The sequence below is a fragment of the Colias croceus genome, chromosome 23 (genome assembly GCF_905220415.1).
Source record: "Colias croceus chromosome 23, ilColCroc2.1".
Taxonomy (NCBI): Eukaryota; Metazoa; Arthropoda; class Insecta; order Lepidoptera; family Pieridae; genus Colias; species Colias croceus.
In genome coordinates, this window is record NC_059559.1 from 1242415 (window position 1) to 1269498 (window position 27084).

General features: G+C 32.4%; 3 protein-coding genes and 1 long non-coding RNA gene across 6 annotated transcripts; 2 read left to right on the forward strand and 2 right to left on the reverse strand.

Moving 5' to 3' along the window:
- Window positions 1–4293: 4293 nt before the first annotated feature.
- On the forward strand, window positions 4294–5796 carry LOC123702296 (putative nuclease HARBI1). The gene is made up of 3 exons (XM_045650011.1): window positions 4294–4480; window positions 4715–5001; window positions 5190–5796. Exons 2-3 carry the CDS (start codon window positions 4887–4889, stop codon window positions 5765–5767), a joined length of 693 nt encoding a protein of 230 aa, XP_045505967.1. The 5' UTR covers window positions 4294–4480; window positions 4715–4886; the 3' UTR covers window positions 5768–5796.
- A 1914-nt stretch (window positions 5797–7710) lies between these two features.
- On the reverse strand, window positions 7711–9099 carry LOC123702298. Its single transcript, XM_045650013.1, has 5 exons — window positions 8948–9099; window positions 8636–8844; window positions 8447–8535; window positions 8196–8321; window positions 7711–8022 (listed from the first exon to the last, which is right to left on the reverse strand). The coding sequence occupies exons 2-5, from the start codon at window positions 8808–8810 to the stop codon at window positions 7777–7779; spliced, it is 636 nt and encodes a 211-aa protein (XP_045505969.1). The 5' UTR covers window positions 8811–8844; window positions 8948–9099; the 3' UTR covers window positions 7711–7776.
- Window positions 9100–18379: 9280 nt separating this feature from the next.
- On the forward strand, window positions 18380–19025 carry LOC123702304. The gene is made up of 2 exons (XR_006752848.1): window positions 18380–18543; window positions 18929–19025. It is a non-coding gene; the product is annotated as an uncharacterized LOC123702304 (long non-coding RNA).
- Window positions 19026–19421: 396 nt separating this feature from the next.
- Window positions 19422–24702, reverse strand: LOC123702288. 3 transcript variants are annotated; one of them, XM_045650000.1, is made up of 8 exons: window positions 24562–24691; window positions 24418–24526; window positions 23847–24030; window positions 23521–23580; window positions 22641–22874; window positions 22014–22082; window positions 21314–21535; window positions 19422–20130 (listed from the first exon to the last, which is right to left on the reverse strand). In XM_045650000.1, the coding sequence occupies exons 2-8, from the start codon at window positions 24492–24494 to the stop codon at window positions 19756–19758; spliced, it is 1221 nt and encodes a 406-aa protein (XP_045505956.1). In that variant the 5' UTR covers window positions 24495–24526; window positions 24562–24691; the 3' UTR covers window positions 19422–19755. The 3 variants fall into 3 exon arrangements, with proteins under 3 accessions (XP_045505956.1, XP_045505957.1, XP_045505958.1); XM_045650002.1 differs by having other exon boundaries at window positions 19993–20130; window positions 21310–21535; window positions 24562–24702; XM_045650001.1 differs by lacking the exons at window positions 24418–24526; window positions 24562–24691 and having other exon boundaries at window positions 23521–23582; window positions 23848–24008.
- Between the last annotated feature and the right edge of the window lie 2382 nt (window positions 24703–27084).

A 27084-nucleotide genomic window follows, 5' to 3' on the forward strand; every position in this document is an offset into this window, starting at 1 on the left:
TGTTTTTTGATGTTCTTACTTTAATATATAAGTAATAAATATTTTTCTCATGTATGGCTTGCTTAAATTAGTGGATTATAAAAAATCTTTAAAAAGTACTGCATTTATACAAAACATCAATGTTTTCTTCCAAGACATCGAAAGTAATTGATGTACAGTTTCGATATATCGAATCGAAAAAACCATCAATGTTTTTTCAAAGTGGACTCACCCCTAATTTGCCCCCATAACAGCAAATTGTAACGATTTCAAAATTAATTCCAGGATGACATCGGCTATGGCCAACAAATATTGGTACCATAATACATAATTATACTCGAGTGTGATTGTTATAAATTAGTCTGAAAGTTTTTTAATAAATAACAGATTGAAAAATGTTTTTTTTTTCGAATACTGATTTTGGGAAAAAGATACCGATTTTAGCTGGCAATTCTACCAATCTTGCTCTATGACATGCAAGATCACTGCTGCTATCAATTATTAAGAATTTTACAGACTGGTTAAACAATATTTCAAATTTTGTTATAGGTACTTGTCCTTGATTTCATCTTTGCCAACATAACCAATTTATGTAACCCTTTTCCTACAACTTTGGATTCAAAACAATGAAACTGGTTGATGCCACAACCAAATTAAGAACCATTTTACCATTCTCATAAATGCTGTATTCAAGCAAACAATAAAAACAAATGGACGGACTAATAGACAGGCTAGTAAATGACTGGATTTTTAGGTAAAAACCCACTTAGCATTTATTTTTCCAAATGCAAATAACAATCCTACATGTTCCAGAAGAATGTTCTATGAACATACAGTTTGAAGACATGTTTTCCAAACAACACTAACCAAATTGACTTGAAGTACAATTCAGAAATTGTACTGTCCTAAACAGGAAAGAAATATGAGAAACTGCCACATACATAAGGAGACTTCCAAGAATCGATATGCTGCAAAACCACACAAACAAACGCCTCAGCAAAAATTAATTGTGTAATTTGCATATAGACACACTAATCACCATGTGTGTCATTGTTTTATTCATCTAATTTAGCCTAAACACAGAAAGAAGAAACTAAAACATCAACCGTAGCCAACCATTTTGTGGGATGCATATGAACACAGGAACACCGAACAATATGAACAGAAATAACAATAAAGACTATCAAACTTGACCGACGCCCGTGAACAACTGAAAGGGTATTACAACTTTACAAGACACAAGACACAAGTACAAGACGTATATTACTTGCTATGTGGCTGTGGTTACCACACGTTAGTGGTGTGCGGAATCGATTATCATTAATCGATTAATCGATTATCAAGATGATCGTTTGCAATCGATTATCATTTCAATACAATCGATTGGGAGTAAGCCATTTAAGTTATGGTAACCCTACACAACAAACATGTGGCAATAGCTTGTCTGCTGGATCCACGTTTTAAAAAACTCGGTTTCGGTACGGACAGTAATGCAACAAATGCCCAACAACGTTGTCTTGAAGAACTAATTTATCTCAGAAACAGCACTCAAGGGACTAGTGAGCTAGTAATTACACAACCACAACAACTTGAGCAAGTAACTGCAAAACTATCGATCTGGGATCATTTTGAGCGAAAGAAATCAAATTTTATTGCAACATCTACATCTTCAACTGAAAACATAATAACATTACGACAATACTTAGAATTACCTCCACTTGCAAGGACAAGAGGTCAGTTGACAAATTTAAGACGGAACAGCCTTCTGCCAAAGCATCTAGATTACATCATTTTTTAAATGCTAACTGGTCACAGATTGGGAATTATTGATGTATTTGTTTGATTTTTAATATCTAGTAGTTTTATTTTAAATAAATATGTGATTTAATTCAGTTTTGTTTCATTTTTGTAATCTGGAGGTAAGACAATGTAACAATTTTTATTTCGAACAAGATAATCGATTAATAATCGATTATCTTGGTTCTCATAATCGATTAATCGATTAGATAAATAATCGAATCGGCACAGCACTGCCACACGTAGTATTTGTATAATGTTAATGTATTCCACCACTTCCACAGAGCAAGTACCACGCAAGTACCTAATAACCATAGACTATATACATATTAACTAATATAGTAACGGTTAGCAAATGACAATGACAATTGACATTTGTGATTTTTTTTTTTTTTTCGTTTATCATGGCAACAAGACTAAACTATTTGCCAGTGTCAAGTTTTAAAAGGTAGGGAAACATAAATTTTTACAATTATTAGTTATTACAGAAAATTCACGCACGCGCATAATCAGAGAAGTAGCAATATACAATCTTAAATACTAATCTAGATATATTAAATAACACTAATCTATTAAATAAAAATTATAATTAAGTCAAAAACTAAACAATTCTATTTTAAAAATAAACATACTGCATTCTTACTGAAATAAAAAGATAAAAAAATGAAAAATATTTACAACTTTATATTATTTCGAGTGATAAATCTGGCAATGGCTTCAAAATATTTGGCAGGATTGAGCAAGAGACAATTAATAGAAATAGGAAAGGGTACACCAAGTGATTCAAGAGATAAATACAAAGAGGAATGGTCGTACAGTGGGCAAGCAAAAAATAAGTGATTCAGGTTGCCCACATCTAGAGTACACTCACACATTTCATTATCTAATACGCTAATTTTAGTAAGATGTTGAGGAGTACAAACATGTCCAAGTCGCATACGAATGATTATACTTGTAGCTAATTTACTTCCTTTGGTTTTATTAAACCAAGGCTTCATTGGAATCCGTGGTTGAAGAGAATAGAAACGTTTTCCCTTTTGCATTCCGCTACTTTCCCAAAGTTTAGTCCAGGTATCATGGAGGTAAACTTTAGGAAGGTTACCAAGATCGTGGCAATAATTGATATATGGAAACATATCACCACTATCAATGGCATCTTTTGCTAAGGCGTCTGCCTTTTCATTGCCTTTTATACCGGTGTGACTGGGTATCCATGCAAAAACTATTGTTAAATTTTTATTTTTACAAAGTGTTAATTTGTTTCTAATTTCAAAAATGAAAGGGTAAAATGGCTTATTATGAAATGGATATTTTTCAAGACTTTGTAAAGAACTTTTAGAATCAGTAAAAATAACAGTTCGTGCTAACTTCGCTAATAATATATATTCAATTGCTTTCAAAATGCCCAAACATTCACCAGTAAATACTGATGCTTGAGGTGGTAATTTTATTTTTTGAATAATCTTGTATTGTGTATGGTATATGCCTATTCCAGTGCACCCAGACAAAGACGTCTTAGATGCATCAGTAAAAATGAGGTTCCAATCTTTCCATTCCTTATTTACTTTTGTATTAAAATTAAGATTGGCTAGAGGATCATTCTTGATGATTCCTATATCGTACTTAATGTCTGGATATGTTAACAAATTATCATAACTGTGACTAAACAATGATAAGCGTGGAGATCGATGTATACGTGTTGTAATGGATGTGACTCTACGGAAACTTTCGATCAGACATGGAACTTTTTTAGAGCGCCAATACGTAGATGTTAATATATATTTATTCAAGTCCTTCAATTTATGAAATAAGGGATGGTTGGAAAATTGCAGCGCTCGGAAAAGAAATCTATCGGATAAAAACTGTCGTCTTAGATGAAGCGGAGCGTCACAACACTCAACTTGAAGTGCGTTATTGGGACTAGATTTCATAGCTCCAACAACTATTCGAATGGCCTTCGCTTGAATCTTATCAAGTTTTCTAAAGGCACTAACGTTACCACCTTCGAACAAAAACATTCCGTAATCTAGACTGCTTCTTATTAGAGCATTGTAAATTAGTTTGAGACAAAAAGGGTGTGCCCCCCACCACACGCCAGATAAGCACCTTATTATATTTAAAATACGCTCACATTTAGCCGATACAAAATCAATGTGAGGTATTCCTGTTAATTTAGGGCCGGTATTTCAGTTGTCACTTACGTGTCACCCTTAGCCAAGCTATACATAAAGTATAAGCTTCACATAAATAGTCTTTGCGTATTACAGTTCAATTGTAAGTGAAGCTTAACTAAGCCAGCCTAAAACATTTGTTGTCATATAAATTGGCAACATTATGTGTAATAGGCGAAGTTCATATCAATGTAACGTCACAATTGACAGTTCTATAAAATTTTATAACCTTACTTTTTAAAAATCTGTGTTTAATAAGTACATTATTTCTGGATTAACGTAATGGAATTTACGTTACGAATGTTCTCGAGTTCTATCAGCAGTAGCAGTAGCAGTAGTAGCGATGATGAAGAAGTTTTTTCTTTTGTTGAACATCTTATCCGTCCACGAAAATCAAGAGTTTATCGAAATCGTGTCGACAATTTTAATAAATGGGACGAAAACGAATTTTTTCATCGATTTAGGTTGACCAAAAGAAGTGCAAATATTGTACTCAACCATATTGTACCTGATATAACATCTAAAACCAATTGGTAAGTATTACAAATCGTCGATTACATTTGATTTGATTCATTATATAGGTTTGTCATAAGTCTGTGGCACTGTGTAGTAGTGTAGATTTTATACATAAAGAAATAAGAAAACAAACAATTAACTTATGTACAACAACCTTCAACAATTAATAATACACCAATTTGTCATATTATTAATTATATACTCCTTGTCATACTCCCAGAGTAGGTATTAATAAATTTAATATATTTCAGGAATCGTGCTGTTGAAAGTAGGGACAAGTTATTATTAACACTGCGGTTTTTAGCCACCAATAATTTCCTAGTGTCGGCTGGGGACTTTATTGGAATCCATAAAACAACCGCTGGAAGTCATGTTTGGACGGTTCTACAAGCCTTGGCAAAATTAAGAGCATTGTATATCCGAATGCCATGTACTGCACAAGAATTAGCAGATACTAAACAAAAATTTTATGAAATTGCAAGATTTCCTAATGTTATTGGAGCTATTGACTGTACGCATGTCAAAATTGAATCTCCAGGTATTATTCATATTAATATTTTGTTTGTCATTAACAGAGAAAAAACCAATTGCAGGAAACATCCGAGTGCCAAAGTTCAGTTATAAAGGAGGCATAATATATGCATACAATGCAGGCTATCATTCCATCATTCCTCACCCTAATAACAGGGCAGGAACACTGTAATATAATATGATTTTTTTTTTCAGGTGGAAATGAACCAGAGTTATTCAGAAACAGAAAAAATTTTTTTTCAATGAATGTTCAGGCTATATGTAATGCAGAGTTAAAATTTACTAATGTTGTTGCAAGGTGGCCAGGTTCTGTGCATGATGCAAGAATATTTGCAAATTCCAGCATAAAAAAAAGTTTTGAAGATGGAATATTTGCAAACAGTTTACTTCTTGGTGATAGCGGATATCCTATTTCTAATTATTGTGTAATACCAATACATCAACCTACAACTGATAGGGAGAATATATACAATGAGGCACAAATAAGGACTCGGAACTGTATAGAGAGGGCATTTGGAGTTCTAAAGCGCAGATTTCCCGTTTTATCATTGGGTATTCGCTTAGATATTAAGAAAGTTCAATGCATTTGTGTGGTATCTGCAATACTTCACAATATTGCTATAGACTTTAATGAGCCAGAACCTCCTCACTTGCCAGAGGAAATAGAAGCAGCTGTTACATTTGGTAACGAAGTACCAGTTGATACTATAAATCAAGACAACAATATGGGGGTTATGACAAATTTATTAAGATATTTTGAAAATTTAAATTAAATGTTGTGGCGTTGCCACTTTTATTATCTATATGATATATGAGTTAGTAGTGCTAAATTTAAAAATTATGTAAAAAAACGTATTAGTTCAGAGAGCCTATTACAGCATTAAGGAATATATGGAAGATAAAAACCCCATAATGTATTTTTATCATTAAAATTATTTTCTTATAAATATGTAAATTATTTTATTTTCATGCCTTTAAGAGTTGCCAAAACTTATTGCATCATTATTGTCTGTAGACTTTAGTGGTCTAATTGCACACCACCAACTACAACATAAATAAAGACTGGAAATATATTTTTAATTAAAACAAAAATTAAAGGAGATTGCCCAAGTGACTATGGCACTTGGTATCGCAATCAAACTTATTGTGTCAAGATGAAATATAGCTCAATTTAAAGCTTGATGTTAGTACTTTTAGAAACGATTAAAGTTTTTATGTAAATAAGCCGCAGTTCGCGACAATAAAAATAAAACAAGTTAAGTTTTACATTTATTATATAGGTACATAATATTTTAATTTACAAGACAAATGTGAAAAGTAAATCGTAATATACATTATTTCAAAATAAATAACGTCAAACAATGCGTCGAATAGAATACAATGACACATGACGCAGGACGCTTGCAAGAGAGATAGATATATGTATCAAAACAAAAACTTTTGACTTAATAGTGATAAATATGATCATTATAAATACAAATAAAAATTAACAATATCACGAACATGTGACACAACTAGTATTTTACCAATTCCATCCGTGGTCATACAAACTCAAACTCAAACATTCATTAATTCAATTAGACTACTATTTAGTAGCACTTTCGAATCGTCATTACATAATTATTTTTAACATTTACCACCGATTCGGAAAGCAGTATCTATGGAGAAGAACCGGCAAGAAACTCCATAGTTGCTCTTACATGTTTCAAAACACAAACTTTTACTATTATTTCAATTTATCCGGTATAGTTAAGACTTAGTAGTGATACATATCGTCACTGGAAAGGCTAAATTACTAAAGCGCCAAAAGTGCATTTTACAGGAGAGCGACTTAAAGTTTTTTTTTCTGTTCAAACAGGCATAACTTTTTTTCTTGTATTCCGATGTAATAATGCTGAAGGCAAAAAATCTTTATAAAAATTCTATCTACCATTTAAAATAAACATAATGCGTATTACTGTTGTATTTTCGAAGATAGTGTCGCTTTAGTATAAATGCTCTGTAAACTACGTGAGCCAAAAGCGCTTATCTCCATAAACATATTCAGACACAGTAAAGCATAAATATTAATCACTAACATCCATTGATATTTAAGAAAAGAAAAACAACTAATATGCCACATACAACTAATATAAAGAAGAATACAGTTTTAGTCATTGTAACTTAAACGTAAGAACTGAATTTAAAGACATCAACTAATTTAATTAACCTTACTTTTGATCTTTGATTTCTTGGATTTGTCTCTGTCCCGAATAGCAGGACATCTTTTTGTGTAATAGTAGTAATAGCAAAGTACGTTCATCAATTTTCTCGTAAGGCAAATTTACTAAACGAACTTTTCGTTACCATTTGCGGCAAGTCAATAATACTTAAACGACAACAATTAACTGAATGACGCACTTTAGGTTTCAATCTTACCTTGAAGGACACATGGCAGTGAGAAAAAAAAAACTAACCAACAATAACAATAAAAAATTATTTTATTTTCTTTAGGTAAGTAAAATAGACGCATCGACAAAAACGAAAAATGCCACTGCTAAAGCGCCATTATCTCCATAATTAATGCTCAGATTGCTAAAAGACCTAGACCATTGTATAGAGAAGAAAAAACCCAACTCAACCATATAAAAAACGCACTTTAGGTATTTTGGCGCTTTAGTACTTTAGCCTTTCCAGCGACGATATGATCATTATAAATACAAATAGGAATTAACAATATCATGAATACGTGGCACAACTAAAATTTTACTGATACCTCCCGTGGTCATTCTCCTTTGTATGTTTATTGTGAGCTTTTGTTGATTAATTGCAGTTTAAGCAGTTCAATTTCTAATTTAATTTTTTCACATCTTAGTTTACCTTCTTCCAAAAGGACATCTTGCAACTTTATGTCGTTTTCCAATTTTTTGGCCTTCAAATGGGCTACCTTTGTTTTCACCTCCCCTAATTCAGTCCATGTTTTGTTTGTGGTAGTGCCAGTGTATGTTCTTTTACGGGCACGCCTCACTTCGGTTGTAGCTTGTTTATCCTATAATACAATATTGTTCATTAAAAAAACAAATACATGCATACACCTGTGGAGTGGGGTACATAATGTCACACATCTTATCTATGCACATAATAAAAAAGTAATAATTAAAGTCTGTACATTGAAAATATTATAGAAAAAAGCTTCATATAAAGGGATAGTCATATAAGTACCTGTAATCTCTCTGTCAAGGGACTTCGCAACATAGCTGGAGTGTACGTAGCCCAATTTTTTGTAAAGGTTATATCTTTCCTGGGATGGTCAGCTTGAGTTTCTCCCGTTTGCAAACTGTCATTAACCTAAAAATTAAAATTAGAAATATTAAGGGACCGCATATTAGAATGCAAAACAATGCAAATTAATTCATCAAAGTATATGTTAAGGACGTTATTGTAACATTTATCTAATATCAATCAATATGCACCTTTAATGTGTCTGTGTCTGTGTCTGAAGGTTCTACAGCAACAGCCTCAATCAGAGGGTCAAACCCACCAACTTCTATGACTTGTATTTCTATATAAAACAAAAAAAAACAACAAGCATAATAAATTATATGAAAGTAGATTGAATTCATTGTTGCAATAAAATAATTAAGCTTTTATAGGATATGTACCATCTTGATTGTCATCATCAAATACTGGTGGAAGGCCTACAGCTGTCAGTTTTATGTGCATTAAGATTTCTTCCTCCCAGGGTTCCATTTTCAGATCTGGTAATGGTGGTCCTCCTCCAGTACCCATGGCATGTTTCCTATGGCCAGCGACTTTATCTTTGACAGTTTTTTTCATATTTTCCCATTTCTTTTTTAATACTTTGCTGCACCTAGATTAGAAATAATCCATTGCTTAAAAGAAAATAAATACATATACCTATTTATTATTAGTGTATGCTTAGTATTAGAAATGCAAAATAACATTATAAATACCTGTTTGTGGTGTTCTGGGAATTAAATTCTAATGCAATCTTATTCCATTGCGCTTGTTTTGCTTGCCAGGATACCGCATCACTCTTTTTATTTTCAATAATTTTAAAATATTTTATACATATTTTTTGTAGAACCTCCAACTCACTACTTGTGAAGTTAGGGCTTCTTTTTTTGGATGTATCCATAGTTTTCTGAAACAGAAAACGAATCCTTACGTTTTGTTTTAAAAATCAAATTAAATATCTTTATTAAATTACTTTAATACTAATTTACAACGATTTTTGAAAATATTTTTAGGTTAGGTAACAATTTAGCTTAATTATAAAATCCACTTAAAATAAACAGTGAAAATACTTACAAAGACACAAAGTAATTCTTTTTGGTTACCTACCAATCGAAATTTACACTATTATTAATTATTTCGTCAACAAATTGCTTGAGGCGCACTTTAAGATCAAGAAATATGTCATTATAATTATTTTGACGCTTAGGGCAGCACTAAGGCGTAGATTCAGACTAAGTCAGGATTGAAATACGCTATTTTGAAATTAAGCTTCACTTAGTATTTATTCCTAAGATCAGTGACAACTGAAATACCGGCCCTTACTATCTAATGTTATTCCTAAAAATTTTGCTTCATTTTTAATGGTAAAAATACTACCATTATAGCTTACATCTACTTGAGGCAAAGATCTCTTTCGAGAAAAAACTACAACAGAGCTTTTTTCTACTGACAAGTCAAGACCATTATCTTTAAGCCACATACTAAGTTTGTTTAGATTGTTATTTAAACAATTGCATGCTTCTTCTAAGCTATTATTTACACTATACATAACAATATCATCGGCATATTGCAGAATTTTCACAGTATCATTCAGTGTCTTTTCCAAATCATAAGTATAAATGTTATACAGCAGAGGACTAAGTACAGAACCTTGCGGAAGTCCTTTGTGAATCTTACGTGAAATGTTTTCTGATTCATTTAAATTTAAACATATAGTTCTGTCCACTAATAAGTTTATTATGAAATTGATTAGTATACAAGGAACATTTAATTTAAAAAGTTTTTGATTGAGGATAGATATAATTACATTATCATAGGCAGATGAAATATCAAGAAAAGTAGCTACTAAGTACTTGTTGTTCGAGAAGGCTAAACGTATGTCTGTTGTGAGAATGCCTATGCTGTCTATTGTACTTTTTGCTTTTCTAAACCAAACTGACTGTTTGATAGGTAATCGTGATGCTCGATGTGCCACTCTAAACGATTTTTCACCAAATGTTCTGCTACCTTTAATAAAACGCATGACAAAGCTACCGGTCTATAGGATGAGAGCTCGTCAGCTAGTTTATTTGGTTTGAGTATAGGTATAATTTCTTGTGTCTTCCACTCGGATGGAATATTTCCGGAAATCATTATATTATTTATTATGTCAAGATAGTATTGTAATGCAGTATCTCCGAGGTTTTTTAAGAAAGAATAAGGTATACCATCCAGGCCGGGGGTGGAATCCTTTACATTTGACAGTACTCCTTTCAACTCATATAGAGAAAAAAAGGAATCAATGCGAAAGTAGTTGTGATCAAATGAAACAGAAGTCACGGGTAAAGCGTCTTATTCACGGTCCATCTTGACGTACGTCCCGCCAAGGTCATACACGATGCACGACGCATATTCACGGTCCATCCCCGCTGTACGTCAGCTCAAGGCTGCCAGTGTTGCCACCGAAGTATCAAGCTACCCACCAGAAGAGACCTCTGAAACCACCAGAAATCCACTGTGCTGGATGTATAAAGAGTAAATAAATATTTTTAAAAATGTGTTTTTTTGTACTTTTTGCAGTACCTAAGAATTTTTCATTATTTTTAAATGAATTATATGAATCCAAACATTCCAAATCTAAATTTATTTCAAGAGCTCATTTTTAATTAATTTTTAATGAAGCTCGGTTTCTCTCTTCCCGCCACTTCACATTCATGACCGAAAAGACTCTTTCAGTAAATGCTGAAGTGGCGGGAACAGAGAGTATAATATAGCTAATCATTTTTTTTAAACAAACAAATTCGTTAGGACATTTTTTTAAAATAAATTGCCATTTTTCTGCAGTGGACTTTTGCATAAAATCTTTGTTATTCAACAATTCGCCTTGGAGTTCTTTTAAAATAATAACTTCTGAATATAAACTGTCCATGTGTACTAGGTTGATCCAAAAGTAATGATAATTGGGTATTTCCTGTGTACATAAAAATATAAAATAACTGTTTCTTGCTTGCTCATGTACTCACTACGTTATCACAAAACTAAACTAACTACTAAGTTATCACAAAAAAATCATATCAATAGGCCACGTTTCCAAGTATTTACATTAATTTCTGTTGGCAACACTGATCTGCTGTACAGCAAGCCTATTCACTGTCCATCTGCACGACGTTCGCGGTGGTGGGGGTGCTTGCTGGATGAAAAATTGGTCGTGCACATCCAGCAACGTAATAATAATAATTATTGACGTACGTCAATACTATTCACGGTCGTTTTGCGTCGTGCATCGTGTATGACCTTGGCGGGACGTACGTCAAGATGGACCGTGAATAAGACGTTTAATATATTATTCTCTGGAACTGTATTGGGAGCTATATTTTGCATAAAATCATGAGCCAATGACTCTGGAAATCTATATGGTTGCTCAGCAAATGCTGACCTGAAGCGTTTTAAATTTTTCCACACTTGAGAGGGACAAGTATTCGGTGAAATGGATGTGCAAATAGATTTCCACCCTTCTTGTTTTTTTCTCTTGAGTAGTGATCGTGTTGTCTTTATTGTAGCAATCAGATTATTGTAATTCTCCGTGGACATATTCTCAGCATATCTCTTTTCTTCCAGTTTTCGTTTCTTTATCGCTTCTGTACAATCCTTATCCCACCAAGGTGGAGAAGACATGAGCGTGTTTGAGGTCGATTTAACGGGGAATAACTCCTCAGCAACTTGCAAAATCGTTTTTGCCAACGCTTCCGAGCATTTTATTCCATTAGTGATATTTACATCAGGAAGTTTCCTTACTTCATTTTCAATTGTATTTTTATATTTGTCCCAATCTATATTTTGCAGTCTATATTTGAAACGTGAACTTTGTTTATAATTTCGATTATTTTTGAACGGCAAAGTAATTAAAATAGGAAAATGGTCACTACTAAACGTATACGGTAAGGGACTCCAAGATGAACATGAAGCTACATCCGATGTACAAATTGAGATCTACTGCACTTAAGTTCTCATTCACATGAGTGCGTCGTGTCGGCTCCCCTGAATTTATTACACATAAATTGTTATTGTCGATCAGCTCTAGTAATTGTACTCCATTTGAAGTCGATATACTACATCCCCAAGATTGGTGATGGCAATTAAAATCACCTAAGATAATATAGGGTTCTTCAAGTGTGGAAAAAATATGTTGTATATCATGCTTAATTAAATTCGAAAACTGAGGAATATAAATGGAAACAATGGAAATCGTATTATTAAGTCTTATTCCGACAATATTGAAACTTTTATCGGTATGTTGGAAAAGTTGTAATTTTTTGAAAGTAAGAGTATTTTTAACTAAAATTGCAACACCGCCGTATCCGTCAGTTCTATCATCCCTCAAACAAATGTAACCGGGAATACGAAAATTTAAATAGTTATGATTTTAACCAAGTCTCGTTTAGTGAGAGTACTAATGGAGTATATTTATTAATGATATGAATTAATTCAGATTTTTTAGGAAGAATGCTCCTGCAATTCCAATGTATTATGTTCGAAGCCATTGTTTTTTATTGTGTTATTAATAATTTTATTAAGTAAAGCAACGTTGGACGGTCTTAATGTCTTACTTTGTTGTAATAAATTGATTAAAGCGAGTAAAATTTCCATTATAGCACCATTTTGAGTATCATTAGATGGAGATATCTTGTAGGCACACCCATTGTCAGGTGTAGGCATTTGACATTCTTTAATTAAAGCTTCATGAGCAGCTCTATCATAGCCTTGGCTACTTTTTGGTGGCGAACGTTGTTTTTTAAAAACAGTCTTTTTATGAGATGTATTTATATTTGAATTTTGTAAACTATGCTTTGGTGAGACTTGCAATGTTGAATTGTTAAGCACTTCGGCATAAGGTTTTTTTACCTGTGGGTGTAATTTAAGTGCCTCTCCATATGACAAGTTCTTCTGAGCCATAGTAAGTTTAATTAGTTTCTGACGATTATATTCAGGACAGTTTTTATTATTTGCAAAATGTAAACCAGAACACATTATACATGATGCACCATCCTCTTCAACATTGCAAGTTTCACCACTATGATCTTGCCCGCATTTATAGCAACGGGGCTTGGATCTACAAATTGATTTTGTGTGACCATACCTACAGCAATTATAACACTGAATGGTTGGAAATATATATAGCTCTACAGGTAAAGAATTATAACAAATAAATATTCTTGACGGGAGTGTTTGCCCATCAAAAGTTAATATTACAGATTGTGAAGGCTTCCATGTAACTGTACCATCAATAATAACTTTATAATTAATTCTGCGTACTTTTATTATAGAGCCACATCCATTAGGAACAACTATATTTTCTTTAATTTCTTCCGGAGACCATTCTGATGGAATGCCTCTTACTAAGCCTATCCGAGAAACATGGAAGGATGGTATTTTTGCTCTTAGATTGAATGTTTCTAAGGCTTTATTAATAAATGTGTTAGCATCATGAGCAGTTGAAAAAGCAACAACGCATCTATTCCTGCCTATTCTTTTGACACTGCCTGCTACAATATTTTTAAAACTATTTTTTTTTTTTTTCAAAAAATTGCCAAATGTAATTGGATGCAACGTAGAACCATCACCAGGTGATGATTCACATCTTTGTACATGAACAACAAATGGATAAGAGTCATGTTCAGTATATATATTTCTAATTAAAGAATTAGGCTGTAAATCAATTGAAACATTTTCCTTAGCGGATATAGAGTTGCTATTAGAGTTAACACTCTGGCGACCACTATCTAAATTCTCTAGGCTATTAATAGTATTTATATTTTTACCACGCTTCCTTTTTCTATTACCTTCTTGTTCCCAATCAAGTAGATCTTTATCGAAATTATCATCATTGCTACATATTGTTACATAGCTAGCGACGGAGGGACCAGGTCCCAGACCTGATCCCTCATTCAAAGGATCAGGAGGATCCTTCATAGATTTCTATGAAGGAGACTCAATTGAAATATACAATTTACATAGGTACCTATTAAAAATAATATTAACAATAAAACTTACCAATATAATATAAAACTATAACTATTTACACTAAATACTATAATATTTACAACAAATTACTCCTCTGATCATAAAATTAAGTTTAATTTAAAATTAAAATTTAAAACACGCTCCCGCCTCATTCGAAGTTTCCCGCGCTTTTCCCATTTGTGATTTAATGACAATAAATATCAAGTAATGCCCGAGCTACACATCTCCTGCAAGCATGCATGCACGAATCAGTTTGCAAATGTAAAATTAATAAATTTGTTTTATGTACCTTTTTATGTGCGGAGTGCGATGGCAAATATTATGTTATAACTCATTTGTGTGCATGTTCATGGATTTGCGTATATTTGTTCAAATATGAGTGCAAGTGGTATTAAACAATCAATCAATGACTGCGACTTTTTCAATAAAACTTCTACATAATAATCAAATAATTGTTTTTATTTTGCTTCAAAAAATATGTATTTCGCTTCTTTGCCTTTCTCCCCGTGGTTGCCTGGCATAGATCACTGCACAGTGACAAGGCTGCCCTTTGTGGTTTTTATGCATTGTTATATTGATATTTTATGTTCTTGTCTTCCTGCACAATAGTGTTAAATCACAGAACAGTAAGAACATATAATAGAAGTGCTATAATGTCATCATTAGTATGAAAACCAGTGTCGCCAAACCCACACATTTAAACCGATAGTTATACAGTACACTACAAGTAAACTATGCCTTTGATTGGACAGCTTAATTTGAGTAAAAACTGACTTAGGTTATAAATTCAGCATTTCAATATGTACCCTAACGAACCAAGTTACGGTTTATTTTAGTATAACATCCCTAGTTATATTAGCTGTTTTGTTTCTCTTTGCTCAGAAATTCCAAATTCGAAAACATTCAGCTATTCCACAACAGATGGCGTTGGTTTTCAATACATATAACTTTGAACCTCTACACATAAAGATAAGGTTGAAATTTGTGTCACTCTAAATTAATGACATTAACTTGACATTAACCTGATGCTATGCTCTAAGGGATGTCAGCCTTGTTATCGATAATTCACAAATAAATATATTTTTGTGCATTTTTTTTTTCTTTCTATTATATGAGTATAGGATAATGTGTCACATTTTGGAGTATGTTTATAACTACTAAGTACGTCTTTTCATATTATTATATTTAAATAAAAAACGGAATAGAATAGTATAAATCTATATTTACAAAACAAACAGAAAATATGCATTATTTTAAATCTTGGAACTGCCGTAGGTTTGATGTATCGGTGGCCTTTGTTAGACTGCTTATTGCTGTTCGGCATCCAGTTAACTCGTCACGTTGCATTTATTATCCATTTCTCTTTTAAATTAGGCTCTTTCGAAAATCTATAAATAAATAGGACAAATGAAAGCTAAGGAAAAATAGAATAAAATTTAATATTTAAAATGTTTGTCTTTTCTAAAGTATCGATACTGTCGATATGCGCCACATGCATCACTAATCCGACATTCGTTTGTTTATTTCAATAATATTCCAGAAAGTCTTGTTTGCTGTTCAATCTATATTAGTACTTATTTCTTATGGATTAAGGTTCATTTTGACTTAATATTTTTATAAATTTTTGACAAATTACGACAAGCGAAGTTGTAACATAAAATATATTTAAAATAAATTAAAATAAGACTTACCGATGGTATGAAATGCCTCGATTGCTGATATTATTTCGTCTGCTATCATTTTTCCACTCTAATACCGAACAACACGCTCTAAATAATGAATAAATATGGAAATAAGGTTTGACAGTTGACAACCGACTCGAATATTTTTCTGCGCACAAAACGTCGTATGAAAGAATGAGACAGCTATAGACAACAAGCTACGTTTCAACATAGTCATGGCACCATTTTTACTATAGGTACGTATTTAGATAGATAGAAGGTGATAGTGATGGGATGTGCTTCAATCGATAAAATCGTGAATGTATTTTGCATTTACGGTTTCGTGAAATAATAAAAAAAACAAAACTTATAATTAATTTCAGTTGAATACATTATTTGTTTAATCCTACGTATATAATAAATGCGAAATTATGTGAGAAGGGATGTTACTCTTTCACTGCGGAACCGATTACAATGAAATTTTGTACATACACACATAGGTTAGGTTTTATCCCGGAAATCCCACGTGAACGGGAACTGTGCAGGATTTTCTTTAAAAACGCGGGCGGAAAGTTAGTACATTATAAAAGAAATTTTAAAACTTGAAATGTAATTTAAAATAAAGAAGGAAATGATGATAAAGTTAAAGGAGTCAGGAGAAAGGCACAGTCAGCATGAAGGAATCATGCAGCATTTTAACAAGTTAATAAAAGGACAGTCTTAATGAAAACATTTTCCTAACATCCTACTAATAAATCGAAAGTTTGTGAGGATGGATGTTTGTTACTCTTTCACGCGAATACTACTAAACCGATTACAATGAAATTTGGAAAAATTACTTTTGATCCCGTAAATCCAACAGGAATGGGAACTATGCGGGTTTTTCTTTGAAAACGCATGTATATTAAGTATGTATTTCAATAGTAGTTTCTCATCTATGAGAACTGTCATTTAATCAACCGTTTAATTTTCACATAGTTACACATTTAAAGTAGGTAACTTATGTGTAAAAAATTTCAAAATAAAAATGCACTCTCTTTTATCAAATGTATTTATTATCTACAGGAACAAAAAAAACGTAAGCGTCATTGCACAATTCTTCTAGAGTATCCATCTTGATAACACGTAGGCTCGAAATGCAGTGAACACAATATTGCAAATTGTGGCGGCGTCCAATCAACTCATGTCTCACGTTTTATACCCATTTTTATTTAGCTCTGGAAATCTAAAACAAAATGAATTTATTAATAATCTGAAAGAGAAATTAATAAACAACAAACGAAAACTAAAACACATAGGGCAAATAAAACAACCACGTGGTATGTTTTATTTTCCTGCGGTAAAAAATTTACATCTATTATTTGCAACAACAACTACATATAAATCTGATTTATGAAACAAAATAAATAAATCAACGTTAATATGAAATAGATTTTTTTTCATAAATCGATAATATACGCTAGATGTGTTACAACACTACGGTGGTAAACAAAATGCCAAACGTGATATTATTGTGACGTTTTTTAAAAATTATTTCATTATTTTATATTCCACAACCCCATAAAGTGGGTAAATGTTACAGTTACAACATAAAATTACAAAAAAGTGCTTGATAAAACCTTCAAATAGGTTTAAAACATAAATATTTATCAATTTGCTGAAAATCACTTACCGATGGAAAGATATTTTTACATTGTTTTTATCCAAAACTCCCATTCGACTAGTGATAGCCGGTTGCTAAACATACAATAGTTATTTTAGCACACTGACAAATAAAAAGAAACACTGTACACTTTATATTTTCTAAATATTTCGTTAAAAACACTTGACGCACTGAGCCCACCAGCTGGTTGGAAAACAAACTGACTGCCGGCGCGCTACGTTTGAAGACAGTGCAGATACTCTATCGCTATCTCAATCTGGCTTATGCTGTTATTGACTAAGAGTAAGTAGATTAGAAAATATGTATTTTGTTCTGTCTTAATATAAGAACTCTATAGGTTAATTGCTCTTAGGTTCTGTGTGTTAAATAAATAAATACTTGGCTTGCAAGGTTTTACTAGAACGTGCGTCCGGTTTTTGTAGACAGTTTAACAGACCAGAGAAATTGAAAATTATTTATATTTACAAAATAATATGCAACGCAATAATGATATAAAGAGCTGTTTAAAGAAATGTTTAAACCTGTTCGTAGAAATATACATTTATACAAGAATTGCGCTGACATCAACAACAAAACAGATTGATTTTTAATAAATCAACTTGTTCAAGATCTACATTTGCATGTGGCCTATAGAGTCCAAAGCTCCTTAATTTGCCAATGTCTCTCTCGACAATATATACAGTGCGACATAAAAGAGATGAAATTAATTAATTTGGAACTAATTTTTTTTCATTATCTGGCAACCCTGAATTATCAATGCAGCTGTCAAGTTGAATAAAAATGTGTTGTTTATTTGGTGAAGTTGAGATAAAATTGTAATTTTAAACAAGAAATTTACTAAAAAAAGGAGAAATCATGAAAAAGGTTAAACGTAGCGGTGTCCGTGATGCCATATATAAAGTTTTCATTCGGTGTTTCTCATAATTTCAAGCTGAAAAACGAGAAAAATATTTGGAAAACGTTTACAGACGTACAGCAGATTATACCGGTGAGATTCTATTTATTTTTGCTCAGTACTACGTAAAATAGAATATTCCATTAGTGACGAGTGTTTAATGTACGTATCTATGGCGATTATTACGTTTTTGAAATTTAATTTGAGGTTATTTGTATGTAAACAAAAACTAGTTTTTATAGTGCGACCAGCACAATTTGAGTCAAGAAGTTATATCCAATCCAACCAGCCTTAAATAGTATAGTGATAACTATTTTCGTACAGCTATCTATGAATCCTTACTTGCTACTTACTAGAGTGGACGCAGGGATCCAAAGTGAGTCTTGGCCTCCGACATAAAAAAAAATAGTTTTAAGCTACTAAATAAATATGTTAAATGTACTATTTGATTTTATTCATCTTAATTCGTTTGTTATAGGGGTTTCTGAAAGCACAGTACGCAGGATAGTGGAGCAAGGGAGTAAAAATGAAGGAGAATATCTACAAAAAATAAATAAAAATATGTAGTTTTCAAATCACCTTGTTTTTTTTACCTGACGGACCCAGAAGGAGCGTACCTAATGTGTTTGAGCCTTAGGTTTGAGCTGTATGTATGTATGTTTGTTTGTTCGTATGTTTGATTCTATGTACGCCTCTGCAATCTAAATGGCTTGACCGATTTCTATAAACTAATTCCAAATACATTTAAGTAAAATTTGACCTAGGTAGGTCATTTAAAATACTAATGTATTTTTGTCTTAAATTTACACGATGATGAATGAAACAACTTTAAATCGAGGTATTTATTACTTTTTATTTTTTTGATTTTTATTCTATAGTATCAAGATTGCTTGCGTCGCAGTATCAGTGTTGCTATATGAGCGACGGTGGCGCCCTCATTTTTTGTCATCTCTTTTGTGTCGCACTGTATTTTCCTTTCTATTACTTCACTTTTAGTTGGAGTCATCTTAGAGCTGACACTAGGTGGTTGTATTAAGGTGCATTCTTTCTACTGCTAAAGTTATGCTACATTCTTGAAACCTCGATCAGCCATAACTAAACTATTTTTAGTTAGCATATGGGCCACAGTCTTCAAAAATGATAATTCAGGTGCTCCTCCTCCATATCCCGGAAATAAACTGAATAAGACCATCCAGAGTTAAGCATAACAAGTATTTCATGGTATTACACGTTTTATATCCTGACCATGTTATAGTGCTTGCATTGCAGCTTCAGTCAATTCTTTTTCTCGATTATGTCTTTCATTTAATCCATAGATGTCACATGGAAATACTTATCTTCGGTCTCAGTACTTTTATTTAGATATACTTTGTTCGTTAAATTTACTTGAATCTCTTTGTGTTTCATTTTTAAACTATCTTCTGTCGCTGTTGTACTCCTTAAGTTTTCACCTCTTGTCACATCTTCCAAAGGATCATTCATAATAATATCTTGATCTTGAGGACTGTATTCGACCTTAATATGTGTTTCTTCAATATTAAACATTTTCACAGAAGAGCGCTCAGGTTCTTCAACTGATCGTTCTTGACAAGCAAACTTATGAGGCACTACGCCTTTCTTGAGTTTAAGTTTGCCCCTAACTAATTTATACTTAACGAAGTTGTCCATGTCATTTTCCACCTATAACAAAAATAATAATTTAAAATAAATTGTAAACAAGAATAAAACTCGTAAATTAAAATGTATAACATTTAATGTTAGTTTAAACTTTGCAAAATGTTTACCACGATAACTAAATGCGGGCCGAGAGTTAGATAATTCTGAAGTTCGAGACAGAACATTAATTTATTTTATTTATAGTTGGAAGAAAATATTTCCATAAGTATATTTAGCTACCCGCCAATACAGTCGGTTGCGAAGCCCTGCACTGCGCAGCCTGAGCTGTCATGTGAGCATGGGCCATGGTAGGTTTTTAGGTAAAAATATAGGTGCCTAGGTAGTTCAGAGAAAAAATAAAATGTGTGTACACACGTAAGAAGTGAAACTTCTTCATGACCTTATTTTTCAAAAAATAATTTACTATATTAAGCAACTTTACAGAAATATGTCGAATCACGCGTGGTAGGGATAAGAAAAAAATGGCGCGTAACGGAAAAATGTCACGCGTAACGAAAAAGTGTTACACTAAATTTTTGTCCAACCCCGATATAAAGAAGTTTCATTCACTTCAAAAATAAACGGAATGATTTATAATTCATGTCAAACAGTATTTTATCGGACGTCGAATTTAGAGTCGTCAATTTTTTTGTGGTTGGCTATTTTCCTATCCTTAATCTGAAATTTTACTTGACCGAAACTAATTATTTCTTGAATTATGAGATGTGATGTGTGATGAGTTGCTTTTTCGTAAAAAGATAATTAAATAAATTACCCTATTAATGGTTATTATTTACATGTTATTGTTAAAACATAAATAAATGATTTTATGTATTTCTTTCGTAGATATGTTGTACGTGAATTGAATCGCGCTAAGTAGGTAGGTAGTGTGTCAATTTGGCAGTGTCATTTGTCAAAACAATAAAATATGCGGCGTAACAAAAACAAGACGGCGAAACCATGGACCTTAAAAAAACAATTCTCTCTTAATATGGGACCATTAGGGTAGTGTTTTTCTATGAGGTAGACACATATTGAAAGTTTCTCTCATGTAATCATATGCCTTTGACAATAGTTCAAAGGTATACAAAACTTTTTTACAGTTGGTGTGTATTTAATCCGTTTTCTAAGTGTCTTTCTATTGAAGTATAAGCGATTTACAGCTACTACATCACCATTTTATCTTATTTAATAGACCTGTACCTACATAATTATCTTCCTTCAAAGTTTTTAAAACATCTTTTAACGATTCATTACGATTTTTAAGACGTCTGACTTTTTGATTCAATAATCTTATTTTTTTGTTTTTGTTCTCCATTTCCATTTTCATCTTTATAATAGTTTTCTTTAACCGTCGTTTTCTAGGTGAATATAGTACAGTCAATGATTCCTCCAGGTTAGTTGTGACTGCTGCAGATGTATCAAGAACCTAAAACAATAAAAATAAAAATTTATTATCTGGAATATAAAATCAACTTAGTTGTATAATTAATAAAATTGATGCACACATTTTAGTTTAAGAGAGCATCTACTCTAAACTCTGATTAATCTATACTATAATATTAATATTATAATGCTGAAAAGTTTGTTTGTTTGAACGCGCTAATCTCAGGAATTACTTGTCCGATTTGAAAAATTATTTCGGTGTTAGACAGCTCATTTATCGAGGAAGGCTATATATCATCACGCTAACACCAACAGGAGAGGAGCAATGCGGGTGAAACCGCGCGGCACAGCTAGTAGTACCTAATAGACAAGGGATTTTTGAGCATTTACAACGCTATTTTATCTTATTCTTATTAAATTAAGAAATATAAATTGATGAAAAAATTCAAAGCGAGCAGGACTAGGACCTGTGACCGCCAACACCCACTATTCCAAGTGTTACAATAATTTTTGCTACTTACCTCTGATGTTTCATTTGAACTGTTGATTTCAACTGATAACTCTCTCAAGTTGTATTGTTCAGTCGATAACTGTAATAGAAGGTAAATGGTTTTAAATTTCATCAAATATATGACAAAAGATTATCAAAAAACGCTTCGCCTTCGCAATCAAAGAACAACCAGCATAGTTCCCGTTCCCGTGCGATTTCCGGGATAAAATCTATGCTATGTCCTTCCTCAGGTCTCAAGCTATCTCTGTACCAAATTTGAAATAAATCCATTCAGTACTTTTTGAGATTAGCCCGAACATAAATATGGACAAACAGACAAAAAATCTAAAAACTGTATATTTGGCTTCAATTTCTATGGAATCAATCACGCCCCATGTATTCTTTTAAACAAATATTCAATGTACAGTTTTGACTTTCCTGCGATTTATTTTAATTTGTATAGACTAGCAGTCCGCCCCGGCTTCGTCCGTGGTAAATATTTACGTTTACTCTACACAACAACCATCCTCGTACTTCAAGGAATATAATAAAAAAAGAATTATCGAAATCGGTCCACCCGTTCACGCGTGATGTGACCAAGTGACAAAGGAAAACGGGTTTCATTTTTATATAGATTATTACATTTAGCTATACACACCAATGGATAGAACGAAATATTGCGCAAAGAGCCGGCGTCTTTTAGCACTTGCTGTCCTGAAGTCGGTATCATTTCCACCAGCTGTGGTGAAGGCGACGTAGTGCCTTTGAAGCCAGCTTGGTCTTGGCTGAATGATTCCTGCCCTGAAGTTGAAGTAATCTCTTCAACTCGTTTTGGTGAACACAATGCTTGCTGCTTAGAGGTCGAGGGTTTTGTTTCACATGGTGATAAATCCTAAAAGAAATTACTATGTATCAAACAACAAATATTTTAGACAAAAATAAATCTATATATATAAATCTATCTATATATATAAAACTCAAAGGTGACTGATATAGTGATCTATCAACGCACAGCCTAAACCACTGGACGTATCAGGCTGAAATTTGGCATGCAGGTAGATGTCATAACGTAGGCATCCCCTAAGAAAGGATTTTAGAAAATTCATCCCCTAAAAGGGTAAAATATGGGATGAAAACTTATACCATGAAAATTTATCTTATCCACGCAAGCGAAGCTGCGGGCAACAGCTAGTAAGTTAATAATAATGGGAAGATATTTGAGTGACTGGTCAGTTGGCTTGGTTGGTAGTGACCCTGCCTTCCAAGCCACTGGTTGTGGGTTCGATTCCCACCCAGGACAAATAGTTGTGATGAATATAGATGTTTGCCTGTGTCTGGGTGTTAATTATCTGTATAAGTATTTATTTAAAATTATATATGTATGTTTATCAGACATTTGGTTTCCATAACACAAGTGAAAGCTTAGTATGGGATCAGATCGTGCCGTGTGTGAATAACTGAATATCCCGATATATTTATTTATTTATTTATTTACAGAGAAGTAAAACTTACTTAAAATCACTTATTTTATTACTTACCGTTATTAAGGAATGGGAACTAAATTCTTCATCTTCTCTTGCAGTAGGCTCAATCAAAAACTAAAATAAAAAATATGATACCATTAAAAAAACTGAACACATGGTTGTCGATTTCACTAAACATAGTGGCAATATATGACCAAATTTTTTAACGATTCAGTTACTTATTAAATAGAAAAGGATAATGATTTTTTAATACATAACATACTGTACATGAAAAGAATATGATATTTTTTTAAGGCAGTAGTTTAAAAATTAACACACAACAGATTTAATATTATAAAAATTGTATCTTACATTAACAAAATAAATAAAAAATTTTTTACCTTTTTTGGAACCCCATATAAACGAACACGACATAGTCCACCCTTTGTAGTGTATAAATCGTTGTCTTCAAAATGTTTACTGCAAATAACGCTTGATTTGCTCGGGTTCCAATAATTTTGTTTCCTGCTTTTCCTTATTATTTGGATCCAATCGTTTTTCCATGTCTCATTGGCACTTGGAAACCTATAAATACAAACAAACTAAATATTCAAACAATTCAAACATCAGGAGGGTTTAGACTTTACTGAAGAGAACATTAATAATTTTGGGTACAATTCGTATTAAATTTTATTTTTTCACTATTTCGGGCAAATAAAGTTGATAGTACCTATTGATTACAGCTATGATGTAATGTAGCTTTTGTATCCAGTTATTTTATCGTAATTTTAAAATTAAACTTTACATCAACTCCCCGACTTTCGGGAGATTGACATTTTTAAATAATGGCAACACAATGGCAACAGCAGCTGTTCTGACTACAATGGCGGCTGTATTTTTTATATATTTTTTGCCGTAATAATTTTGTCGTTAAAACCTTTGGTTAAAACATATAAGAAATAACTTGCTTACCTGTGGAATGTAATCCCCTGTATTTTGTTATTTATAACTGTACTGTTGTGACACCATTTAACCACACAAGACGGCATTTTACATATTTTTTGTGAAACAATGACGCGCTCACAGAACACTATTACTCCTAGCGGAGGACGCGCTTAATCAGTCGGTAGCTCACGACGTAATGGCGGCCGATTAGCTTACTATGGTGAGAGTGTGTGGATGTTCATTGTCTTTACACTATGGCTAGCTTACTATGGTGACTTCACTTTGTTCATAAAAAGGCTTCCGTCTTTTTTTAGGTCCATGGAAATAACCTTCTGTAGTAATTTTGTTGTATTAAAAAATTCACTTAAAATTCATAACTCAAAAACTAAAAGATTCCGTCAACTGAAATTTCAGATTTAGGTTATTTTATCTATAGCTGGTGATAGGACAATATAGAGGGAGACATAATAGAGGGTGTCTTCCACGTGTCTTCCGCTTAGAGCATTAAAATGCTCTAAGGTCTTCCGATATTTATGCAGTCCGACCACTGTACAGTGTGACGTCAATTCAGTATTCTGTGAAGCCGTTCGGTTACGATTTAAAACGGATAACGCAATCCCGTATCGGCGTATACTGTCAGCCGCATTTTTGACGCAGCATTCAAATGTAATAAAGTTTTCTAGAACACAAAAAAAACTAGTTTGGAGTCGTAGTACATATTATCTCTATGTTTGGAGTACTGTCTAATCCATGAAAGTAACTCTGTCTGTCTGTCTGTCTGTTACTCAATCACGCCTAAACTACTGAACCAATTTGCATGAAATTTAGTATGGAGATATTTTGATACCCGAGAAAGGACATAGGCTACTTTTTAGTACCACGGGCGAAGCCGGGGCGCACCGCTAGTTAAAAATATTTTAATTAATATTAATTGTAAATTGAATTTATATTATAATAAAAGTAAGTACTTTTTCATATAAAAGATTATTTTGACGAATTATACAGTACATCAATAATTATGTTTAAATAATTTATATATGTTTAAACATTTTATTTGATTGTGTGTGTGTGTGTGTCTGTGTAAGTGTGTGTTGTGGGAAGGTGAGTGTGGATGAAGGTGATAGTGTAAATAATAATATGAACTGCACACAATTTGAACGGATCCTTTTCCGTTATCCCCAACTTGAGAGATAGGATAGTTTAAACCTCAAATCGTTTTAGAGAAAGCGGGCGAAGCCGCGGGCGGTAAGCTAGTATTAGTATAGATTATAAAACAGTATCACTACAGTTCGTAACTGAGAAAAAAAAACGAAAATTAATGGTAGAATTACACATTATGGCATTGCATTATGATTAGGGTCTAAAAGTTATTTGTTATTATAAAACAGTATCACTCTGTGGTATCACTACATTAGGTAACTAAAAAGAGTTCGTAACGTAGAAAAAACACAATTTGAACTGATTCTTGTCCGCTAACTTTCTGCAAAAGAAGGCAAAAGCACTTAAATGCAGTAAGTTAATTTACTTCATAGGCTTATTGTAAAGATTATTCTAAAAGGAATCTATACATATAATAAAATCGTAGGAAAGTCAAAACTGTACATTGAATATTTTTTTAAAAGAATACATAATTCATGATCTATAATCGATATAGAAGCCAAAAATACAGTTTTTAGAATTTTTGTCTGTTTGTCTGTTTGTCTGTAAGTTTGACCGAGCTAATCTCGAAAAGTACTGCATAGATTGACTTCAAATTTTGCATGAATATTACTAACAGGTCGGGTGAGGCTATAGGCTACATATTATCAAGCTATCACCTACGGAGTACGGGGGAGGAGCTGTGAACCTTTATTTTTCTTACGTATTCCGTGTATTACGACAGCGTACAATCTAAAGACTCATGTTTAAATGTTGGTTTCGAGTAAGCAATGCTATTATCTAGCTTTACAAAATAAAAACTATGTCATTTACGTAATTTGGGCAGAGAAACAGTTTAATGAATTAAGTAGTATAAAGACAAATTAGTAACAGCGCCATCTATTAAATGTTATAAAAATCAAATCAAATTACACGTTAACTATTGGAAATTAATAATCAAATGACGCATATATAAATGTTGTTTGACAATATCTAGATTGACACTATAAAAATTATGCCATTTAAGTAACTTGGGAAGAGAAACATAGCTTAAAGAATGTAAGTTGTATAATGTTAATTTTTTAACAGCGCCATCTATGAGATTTCGTAAAAATCAAATCAATTTACATGTTAACACTACTGAACACAATGTTAAAAATTAATAATTTAAATATAATTATGTTATTTATTTATTTAACTCTTTAACCCATATCTTCCGTTCCCTATAAGATATATTTCGTGTAAATAATAAACTACATTTTTTTTAAAGTGAGGGTAGATGTTTATTATTTTAAGTAAAAATAGACACCATTATCAACAGTTAATCTAATGATTGTGTTCCAAAGAGTATAATAATATATTGTTGTGTTCATTAGTTACAATTTTAAAAATCTTCGTGTTTTATAAATTTACTAGCTTACCGCCCGCGGCTTCGTCCGCTTTGTCTAAAACCTAATAAATTTTATACTAATACCTTCCTCTTGAATCAGTCTATCTATTAAAAAAACCGCATCAAAATCTGTTGCGAAGTTTTAAAGATTGAAGCATAGAAAGGGA